The 10940-nt window shown below is 40.7% G+C and overlaps 1 protein-coding gene across 1 annotated transcript; it reads right to left on the bottom strand.

Moving 5' to 3' along the window:
* Nucleotides 1-4151: 4151 nt before the first annotated feature.
* LOC130166911 (D(1) dopamine receptor-like) lies at nucleotides 4152-10931 on the bottom strand. The gene has a single exon (XM_056372756.1). It carries the CDS (start codon nucleotides 9837-9839, stop codon nucleotides 8286-8288), a length of 1554 nt encoding a protein of 517 aa, XP_056228731.1. The 5' UTR covers nucleotides 9840-10931; the 3' UTR covers nucleotides 4152-8285.
* Between the last annotated feature and the right edge of the window lie 9 nt (nucleotides 10932-10940).

Below are 10940 nucleotides of genomic sequence, written 5' to 3'. Positions count from 1 at the left end.
AAGGGCTTAGCGCTGTCCCACTGACAAACAATTGAGGTCATGAGGGTTCTCCAGCTGACATTTTGAGCCCTTTATGTGCACTTTCCGTAAGTCTGCATTTCTGCAGACTTTGCCTGAAGGAATTACCCAAGTTTGAAGCTTTGTGAAACGGCAAACAACTGCCATAAAACGCAAGAAATAATAAGATAGAAGAACGGTTATCAAACAAGCATGAAAGGAACACAGCCTAATCTTAGCATTACAAGACAGTATATGACAGTATAAACACAGAGATCACTGGTGATTCAGAGCCAGAACCAAAACATTGGTATTGGGCTGTAGTTATTTTTCCTAGGATGACATGATGATGAATTCCAAATATCTAAATTGGATCAGTTCTGACCCAACAAACAGGGAGCAAAGGGAAGGAATAAAAAAGTCCCAAACCTACAATTGAATGCATATGTTTTGGCATCATCAAGGTAACTGATATAAGTACTATCCCGTAACTCTTTATACCATTGTGAGCCCTTACAGCCTCTCACACTCAATCACTCAGCAGGTGACGTCAATTAAGTCTCTGCGGGTTCAGGGTTCAGGGTTCAGGGTTCAGGGTTTAGGGTTTAGGCGGGACATTGAGATTGGGCCTACCGCTCATAACACTTCACACACAGGTTACCCACAAGGCACCTGTCCTTAAAGGGAAAAGCTGGGACGGTAACACCGATTTGGAGAGCCCCTCAAGTTGCTGAAGAGCTCCAGCTTGACTCGGAACTGGCTTTTCTTCTCCTCATTGTGTAAGTAACTTGGTGGCTTCATCATTTTACATGTCTGTTTTCATTAGTGATCGGCTACAGAAGGCTTGCAAACGTTAGCTAACTTTGCTGTTAGCAATATTATGAATGTGTCTCGCAAATGCTGCAATCGCTGGCTGGCTTACTGGAGTTTATCATGGCAATGCTAGCGTGGGCTAATGTTGTGGCTAGCTTGTTTTTGTTGACTCTCGTGTACACAGGGCAACTTTATTCAGTCTTGTGTGACTTTATTTGTGTTTAGTGGTCGTTTTCACTGTGCTTAGTCACACCTTGCTGACTGAGTACGTGAAGGGAGGGAGGGTTGAGTGCAACATCTCGTGGCAGTGTCGATCGTTTACACAACCTAAGTCTGTAACGGTCTGTAAGTGTGTTGACATAGTAACGGTAACAATAGCAACGATCCTGCCCCTCTTAAGATTTTATATTTGGCTTAAGTAGTAAAGATGTAAACAGCTCTGCGTTAGAAAACAGATGTTATTAGGTTGTGTTTTACTAACAATTAGTTGCAACAATCAACAATAGTCAGGCAGTGGGGGAAACAAACCCTTGTGTGCTTTATACACGCTCAATATCTGTCACCATAATCACTTTAATATCTGAACAAGTTTCCTCCATGGCCTGAAGAGGTGAACACAGTTGTAGGGGTCTTGGTCATAGATGTTCCTCTCCCTTGTCTTTCTTTTGGTAATAGATCCTTCTTCATCAATAAAGATGAGTTCACGAGTGTGCTAGAAAACAACAAAACCTGAACAAAATTCAAGTTTTGAAAAATATTTTATCATTTGTTTCACCTCTATTATATACAAAATTGTAACCCCCGTGGTAAATTCTGTCCTGGGTTGAAAGATTTCTTCTTTGCACGTGAAAAAAAGAATCTTTATTCAATTGACAGAGGAAGTTATGCTCACACAATACTTGTGAGCAAATTTTGCAGTTTAAGCCAGGCTGACAGCAAGTCCTGAACACTGTAAGTGCCTGCCAGTGGTCATTAACCTCAACTTCAGCATGTTATTTTTTTTTTTTTTTACTGTTGCCAGATTTTGAACTGTCCTTGATGGGAAGCTGCTGTGTCCTGTGTCGTGGAGTAATGAACTACATGTAATGAAATTAGTATTTTAACTACATTTTGCATTAGCTTGCTGGTAGTTCAGTTACATTTGTATGTGCATAGGGAGTCATGTAGTTAAATTACTTTTTTGACATTTTTGTGTAGTTAACTACTGAAACTACAGTTTTGGCCCATTAAATGAAAGGATTGATTTTTTTTATTTTACCATTGCTTTTCTACTGTAATTGAACCCACCTTGATCCGCCCTGCCCTGTTTAATCTTTCATCCTGACCTCTGTGAAGACATACCCAGGTAATGCATTTGTCAGGCAGTCCACACCACATACTTGACCTTTGTGAAGTGCATGTGCAAAAGACAAGGGCGAGCGTTGCTCAATGGTCACACAGCTACAACGTCATCATGGATAAACCTCCTGAATCTCAGCCTGAGGAAGACTCACCAAGCAATAATTGTTTACAAAACCAAAACTGACATTCCTTGCACTTTCCCATGAATAGTGAAGCATTTTATTTTTTGGTTTATGTATGACCTGTGAACAAGCAGGCACTCTTAAACTCTTTGACTGAGAAACTGTTTTATATAGAGAAGGTTGTACAGGTTCTTTATAGTTTTGCTTTTCTCAAAAGGTGCATTTGCACCAACACAGGTTTTTATATTATTGAACTTTCTTAAATTAAATCCTGTAATACAACTTGCATGTAATATCTGACCTCTACCACTAGATTTCACTGTCCTCTCGAACGTAACAGGATTGTTTTCTGACCAGTAAAACACAAACTATGACAACTCCTTTCCTCTCTGTCTCTCTCGCTCTATCTCTCTGATCTATTTTTAGAGGGTAAAGGGACACTGTGAGAGCGGAGTGGCAGGCTTTCTGACGCCTCCTCGCACTAATAATTCAGCTGCTTCACGCAGCAGCAGGAATGAAAACCAGCAGCCAGCTGTGCTCTCCCAGCAGCACCGACCACATGTGGCTATCTGATGGAAATATTCACTTCTTATTAATAAAGAATTGGGATAATTAACTCTGGCTTTTTCCTGCCCTTTCACGTGTTTCACCATCTCTTTTTTTCAGAGCTACTTTTTTCCATTCAGTTTTTTCTTTGTCTTACCCCATGTAGAAACGAGGTTAAAACAAAAATTTTAACTTTGTATAATGAACAGTATTATAATTATAAACTTTGCAATGGATTTTCCCAATAATGGTTGTTTTAATAAGTTGTAATATGTTAATATAAAATGGATATATGTGTTGTTTTAGAATTATTTAGAAAACAACATAACTTTGACTGATTTGTCTCTATATTTGTATTTTATAGCTGTTTTAATGTCAGTTAGAGTTCTGATGTCTGCCAAGCCAAGAGTCTCTTGAAAACCAAAGTATAGTGTATGTTGGACATGTCCTCAATCAGGTCAAACATCTCAGTGCACCACATTACATAATACTTATATGGTTTAGATGTCCAGCAACTTCATTTGGAGATATCTCAAATGTTGTGGATATGGTTGTTAGTGTGCTACATAACCAATAACCTCTGTAGCTTTATACTATATAAGGAAAATATTATTAAATTAACTTGATAAAGTGAATATTAACTTAAAACATTCTAAAATGACTACGGGAAGAAAAAGACCTGATATCCTGTGTTTTTAAGATTCAAGAAACAAGAAAGTGAGGTATGCATGTATAACCTGTAAATTAATATCATACATATATGACATTTATTGGTTAAATCTAGGCCACTAAGTTTCTCGGTGGAAATCAAATTTTAAACATTGCAATTTTAGTGGATGAGAGCAATGAAAAAATATCAATATTGATGTCCATTAAAGTAGACACTGGGTTTGAAGGGGTTCATTATTGTGTAACTATTTTTGTCTTATTTTTGGTTTAGCTGTAACCTTTTTATGAACCTGCCTTTCCCCTGACCCTAAAAATCTCCATATTTCTCTCTTGAATTCTCATGTATCCTCTGTCGTCTTTTATAGTTCACACTCTCTCGAACACACACACACACAGACACAGACACTCTCTCCCTCCTTCCCTCCCGCCTCTCCTTTTTCCTTTCTCAGTCTTGTCCGGTTTGCTCATCTTATCTGACCTAATTCATTTTTCTGCCAGAAATAATTCAGATTCATTGACTTGAATACACACACTCATAAATAAAACATCAATGTGTGTCAGTTCTCAGACATGCTCTGACCGTTCTTAAACATAAAGGATTTCATCATTTATATAAGAGGACTAAATCTGTGTAAAATGTTCTTCATATATCTCCAGTAATGCTGAGACTGGGGACGTCTCCCTCTGGAGAACCAGGATTATTGCAGGAAACGCAGCAACAACCTGATCCCATGTCCCCAAAGAGACCAGAGAGGATTAGGTCTTTCACATGGAAAGACTTCACAAACTGGATCAAAGGAGAAAAGACAGTCTGTGTGAGGTAAAGCAAATCCATTAGCCAATATCTATGTGTATGACATATAAAGGGACACTACATCCATTATGATACTTGCAAGGATATGTGTTCTTTAAACAACCTTTATATGTGTTCAGTAAAATTGTAGATCCTAAAATCAGTGCTTTCAAAATTGTGTCTTAAGTGAAAAGATAGGATGAACCATTCAGTGCTTTGTAAACCTATAAACTAATCTGATTGTCCAGTTTTATTTGCTAGCAACAATTAAAGTGCTCGACATGTTAATGTTACTTTGTATTCAGATGAATCAACATGAATGTACAGAAACATGTTTGCTAAAGCAGTGCTTTCCAAATTCCAGTGGGTCTACGAGATAAATAGTCACAAGATGATTCATAGTAAAAGAAAAAAGAAAATACATTATTCTGCTACAATAAAATTTTATTCATTTTTTGGACATTGGTTTGCTTTTTTGTGAAATCTGAGTTTGATCTCTTTAGCCTTGTAACAGGTTTTCAAGTCAGACAATTAGAGTAACCTGTGAGGAGGGGTCACAAGACACTGTGTGTGATCTTGTCCATTGGCCAATGCATGATAGTTAATAGGCTGCTGATAACTGGTTCTTCTCACCTCCTTCTGAAACTCTTTCTCAATCTGTATGTCTTACCTGCGACATGGAGGGCTCATTTGACTCTCGCACATTCAAGTTGGGTAGATGTAGCCCATTAAAAGCATCCCCAGGTGGACACAACTACCCTGGGAGGCACATTAATGCAGTGAGCTCCTTTTGGACCACATGAGAATGAGATGGAAACAGAATGAAATAAAGGCAGTCATTATTCAGTCAATATTAATAGGTGTAATCACTTTTTCATTCCTCTGAGAAAAGACCCCTGCACACTTTCTCTCTGAACTGCGCTTCAGTCAGGCCTGTAATGACTTTTCTCACTCAGTAACCTACATGCAACTTCTGTAAATGGGAGACACGCTTTTAAAAATTCATTTGACCTCTGTTTTATTAATCTTCTTTGGTATGGTGACTATTCTTACATACAGTTGGAGATGCCTATAGCTGATGGATGTTCTATGTAGGTTACAAGCCCATTACACAGCCAATACCATAAGGCTGCACACACACTTCCCATCTGGAAACAATTGTACAGTATACTGTACCATCTCTGTGTCTTTCTGCTCTTGCATAATCAGAATAAACACAGACACAAACATGTTATCACTGGTGCCTAATACAGATCATACATGTGTTAACTATATATGTTTTGAGTAAAAATGGAAAATATGTCTTTTTATTTGTTGCTGCACTGATCCATAATATGTGTAATTTAAGGAAATAGTTTGACATTTTGGGAAATACAATTATTTGCTTTATTGCTAAGAGTTGGATGGTAACAAAAAACTACTAAAGAACTACTAAAGTTTTCCAATTAACAAGTAATAGCCAGCTCATTTAATTGCTTCAAAAACCCAAGTGCTCTCAAAAGCTTTGCACCTAATCCCCTGTAAAGCCAAAAATGATATAATGAGTTGGGTGGATTTTGTTACCTTTGGACAGAGCCTTGATAGCTATTTCTCCCTGCTTCCAGTTTTTATGCTAAGCTAATTGTTGTAATTATTGTACAGACGTGATATTGGTATCAGGCTTCTCAACTAAAGCTGTAATTATGCTTCTCCAAAAATACATGTAAATGTCTCTGAGAACCTGCACAGTGTGTTACGGATAACAGTGGTGGCTCGCAGAGGGGCCAACACACACTTCCCAAATCTCATCAACACACTCTGCAGACCTGCATGTTAAGCAAGCTGATTGTTTGATTAAACTGTCGGAAGGAGGTGCGTTCTAAACATAGACGAAAAACAAATCTAAAGCAACTAATTGTATGTAATTTGTGTTAAAAGAAGCAGCGACGCAAACATATGCAAACGACCCCTGTGCATGTTTGCTTAGTTGTAGCCTAGGCAAGTATAATTCTAACTTGACTCTTGGTATTAAAGCAAATAAGTGTACTTTAGAAAATGTCAAAGTATTGCTTTAAAGGTGCCATATGTCAGTTTTCTCTGCTGCGTGGTGATGGTCGCTAGCCAAGAGCTTCAATCGTCGTTGAATTGACAAGATAAGAGGTTAGAATACGTCCTGTGATCAGTACTATCTCTTCATCCACTCATGCTGAACTGAGAACAGACTGGATGCTCGGTGACTCAATAGGCTACGATGGGACAGGCTAGGGCTGGTTAGCATGCTAACGTCAGTACAAGTACAGAAGAGAGATAAGAAGAGATAAAAGTTAGCATTGGTGCTGCTTTCCGACAGTGGAGACAGTTCTGGTGGGTAAAGAAAGGAAGTTTGACGCTAATTGCAATGTTTTTTAGACTGGTGAGTTAACAGCTGCTGTTAATGTTAACGTTGGCTATGCAGCGATAGAAAAAACGTACATATAGCACCTTTTAAAAGTGAAGCTACAGCCAGTAGCTGTACCAAAGTGTAAAAAATGGTAATTTCTTGTGTTACTGGAGGTTATGTGTCAAACTATTTCCTTACCTTCAGACAGAGCCAGCTGCTGGTTGTAGCTTAATATTTAGCGTATAGGCATGAGAGGAACATCAGTCTTCTCATCTAACTCTCAACAAAAATGCAAATAAGTGTATTTACCAACAGAACTATTTCTCTCAATCTTAATATAATCACAACCTCCAACAAAATATTTGCAGCTCAGGATAAGCTCATAATTGTTGTTGACTCCATTAAGGCTCATGGCTCCTTGAGGTTATAACACACGCTTTCATTTTTAACACTAACAAGGAAGTCTCATTAAACAACAATGATCAGTTAATCTGTAGAAAGTTCATCACGGAGCAGGATATGAAGCTGCGTCAGCCTCACTGCATAGACAATAATCACATCCTGTATTTTTGAGGGTTGTCACCATAAAAGCTTCTGTGTTCTCACTGGTCAGGGCATCTTTCACAGGAACAACCTTTACAAATTATTCATGTTTGTTTCTTTCAGGAGATAGAGGGGGGAAACAGAGTGCACACTGCATTCACCAAGACGCACAGCTGACGGGTGCTAATGTGAGTTACTTACATAATCCCATTTCTAGAGATTCAGAGAAATCCTGACCTCTGGTAACTCTCTCTCCATGATGGGGAAAGAGAGAGTGAGCAAAGCCAACGACGTGGCCTTGAATGGCCATATACTGCAAAACCCTGTCCCTGGTAGATCTAACGTTCAGTGTTTTTCATGTAAAAGTGGGTGATATAATTTCACTTGTTTGCTGTTAAGTTTCATCTGAGAATTTACTGAAATTACTTCAGCAATGTGAATTTAAGGTGTTTTATCATCCATGTACAACATCTATTCTAATCTAACACAGAGTAAGAAAACTATACACCTGCCCCATCTTGCTTGAGGCCCATACAGGCATCTGCCTTACTCCTTTTGTCATATGTGACTGCTTCTCAAATAAGTAACACATACAGGAATAATGAAGTTGCTTTTCCACTTGATTTAACTGAGGCTACAGAAAAATAATTGTAAATCCTGCTGAACAACACTCCTTGCTTAATCTTGCTGTAGGGCCTCACTATATTTACCCAGATCTCATCTGTCCATCTTAAGAAAAAAGAGAGGTAGTCCTCACTGAATTTTTCAGTCTGGCAATACATTTTATGACCCACAACCCACAAAATCTTTGTTGGGTATGAACAAAAATTAAGCTATAAAAAGCCTATAGATAAATAGGAAGTGACAACTCCACCTACAATTACCCCAAATTCATTAAAACACATCCTGAAGAAAGAAAATGACATTATGTGTTTTTCATATGCATTGTAAAATATGAATAATAGCTGTTTCTGTCAGGAGACCCAAAGTGGAGTTGTCATTTTTGTCTGTATTGCCTTTTTTGTTTGTCCCACAACTACACTTGGGGTTGGATGTGCACACCATCCACCTTCTTTGCATATTTGACCGGCTCCCTGACCCGTCATATCGGTATCTGCGTCAGTCTGTCCTTGTCGTTGCTTTCCTCGGTGTCCGTCACCTGCTCCGAGGTTGTCCCTCTGTGGTAACACACAGTCACCGTGGTGTTCCCGCTGTCCTGACTTCCCCTGGTGTTCGTGGCGCAGGAGACGCCCAGCGTCACATTCAGCGGGCTCTCCTGCTTCAGGTTCCCGGCTTCGTTGCTCGCCATCACTGTCTCCACCGCTGCGCTCACAGCGGCCCAGCAGCCTCGTCCGCGGCAGCGCAACAGGCGCAGAAAGGCGTCTCTAAAATCCGCGTTAAACGCATAGATGACCGGGTTGAGAGATGAATTGCTCCAACCGATCCATACAAAGACATCAAAGGTTTTTTCACTGACGCAGTGAGGGCCCCGCTGTGCCCCCGGGACCCCTGGTCCAGGGCAGAAGGGCAGAGCGCAGTTCAGGATAAAGAATGGCAACCAGCAGCAGACAAAAACACCCATGATGATGCTCAGAGTTTTGAGGACTTTTGTCTCTTTTCTGATGGAGACTTTGAGCTCCCGGTGTGACTGATTAGTGCATGGAGAAACTGAATGTAGACTGATATGAGACTGATATGAGTTGGCACCGATTTCTGTGCACAGGTGAGGAAATACTAGTTCAGGGTTTACATTCGACCTACAGCTCTGCGCGTGCTCCGCCGCACGCTCCAGGGAGGATATCATGCGGATCTGCATCTGGGCTATCCGGTAGATGCGGGTGTATGTGACAATCATGATGGCCACGGGGATGTAGAAGCTGATGAGGGAGGAGGAGATGGCGTACGTGCGGCTCAGGCTGGAGTCACAGCTCCCATCTATGCTCTCACCGTGAAGCGCCAAATCTTCCCCACTTGGTTCACCGATCTCCGCCCTGTGCCAGTTCAGCTGCACGGGAACGAAGGAGATGACCACGGACACCGTCCAGGTTACGCCGATCATAACAGAAGCCACTTTCTTGTTCATGCTCCTCTCGTAGCGGAAAGGGCTGGAGATGGCCCAGTATCTGTCCACACTTATGACGCACAGGTTGAGGATGGAGGCCGTGGAGCACATGATGTCGCAGGCCAGCCAGGTCTTACAGAACCCGCCAAACGGCCAGAAACCGGCCACCTCAGCCACAGCCTTCCACGGCATCACGAGCACGGCGACCAGGAGATCTGACAGAGCCAGGGACACGATGAAGATGTTGGTTACTTTGGCGCGCAGGTGCCGGTAGCGATAAACGGCTGCGCATACCGTGAAGTTGCCTAAAAGCGTCCAAATGATAAGCAGCGCCAGGACACAGCCCGTTAGAGCTCGGTGTGCCGGTAACTCCTCCCGGCTGCCAGCTCCTACCAGTGCCAAGCCGGTTGTGTTATTCATCGCCTGATCCTGGGCTCGGCCATAAGTCAAATTGCAAGGACGAGATTGCCACGTACTCCTGCCATGAACTCCAAAAAGACGAGGGGCAAAATAGTCACCGGGAGCGTGGACCGCGCGTCCTGACTGCTCCGTGCTACCGCTCTGAGTGCAGAGCAGATTTACTGGGGACCACATGCACCACCAGCTGCTACTCACGGCTGACAACACAGCGCAGAGACGCACAGGGCAGAGAGAAGTTTCCCATCAGAGAGGAGACAACCGTGTCAAGCCATGATGTCTGTATTCATTTACTTTCACTCTGCATTACTGTTTTATGTCCCCTCTCTCATCCCAATGATTTTGTCCCACTTCTCCTGATTCCCACTCTGCACGGGAAAAGACACGCCATTAGTGGCTCCATTGTAATTTAGGACTGACTTGCTAAAAGTGAAAAAGTGCTGTAAAAACACTGCCACATCAAAGAATAATAATTAGTCATTTTTATGAATACTGGATCTTTCAGAATAACATTTACATTTACATTTCAGAACTATAATTAAATAAAAAAGGTAAATACGGGTACTGAAAAAGAAATACCCAACAATAGAAAAAGAAAAAAGAGTGAAATAAACAAATGAAACAGATGATACTTCCTTATTTAAGGGAAACACTACAAAGTAAGATGAAACAAGGTGGAGCAAACACAAACCCATCTACCCTGATATTTATCTACAATAAACTGCATATAAATGCCACAGGCTGTGTAGTGTCTGACAAAAGACCTGTCTTTATTTCATTTGACTCATTCCTTGAACTTATCTTTTCTGGACGAGAGCAGGTATTGGACTTATGATAATGCTATTGTTGCATTTTAATCTGCTTGTCAGTATTTTGTATTTTCTAACTTTGCAATTTTCTGTTTATTTCACCAGCCATCCAAGGAGGAGAAGGTCTTATTAAATTATAGACCTATCCTTCTTTCTTGAGCACATAATATGCCACAGCTCTTGTTATTGATTATAGTATGTATTTATATGTGTCCACAATTCATATTGTCCAGTGTGATTTTGTTGGAGGCCATAAGCTGCTTGCTCCATTGCTACTAAATCTATTACTTCTGCAAGAGTTCATCAGGATTACTGCCAGAAATACAGATGTAGTAAGGCACGTGTATTTGCTTTTACTTTGTATTCTCGAGTTGTTTTCAATACAAATAAACTTGACTAGACTTAATGAGTTTGCAGGAAAAAAAACAGGCCTTATGTTAGCTTGATTTATAGTTTATTTTATTTTCAA

Source organism: Seriola aureovittata, chromosome 3 (genome assembly GCF_021018895.1).
Source record: "Seriola aureovittata isolate HTS-2021-v1 ecotype China chromosome 3, ASM2101889v1, whole genome shotgun sequence".
Classification (NCBI taxonomy): Eukaryota; Metazoa; Chordata; class Actinopteri; order Carangiformes; family Carangidae; genus Seriola; species Seriola aureovittata.
Note: the sequence above shows the minus strand (reverse complement) of the source record. Positions and strands in the feature narration are given on the sequence as shown.

Excerpts from the sequence above, each read along its gene's own strand:
- LOC130166911 (XM_056372756.1), bottom strand. The coding sequence starts at position 9,839 with ATGTGGTCCCCAGTAAATCTGCTCTGCACTCAGAGCGGTAGCACGGAG.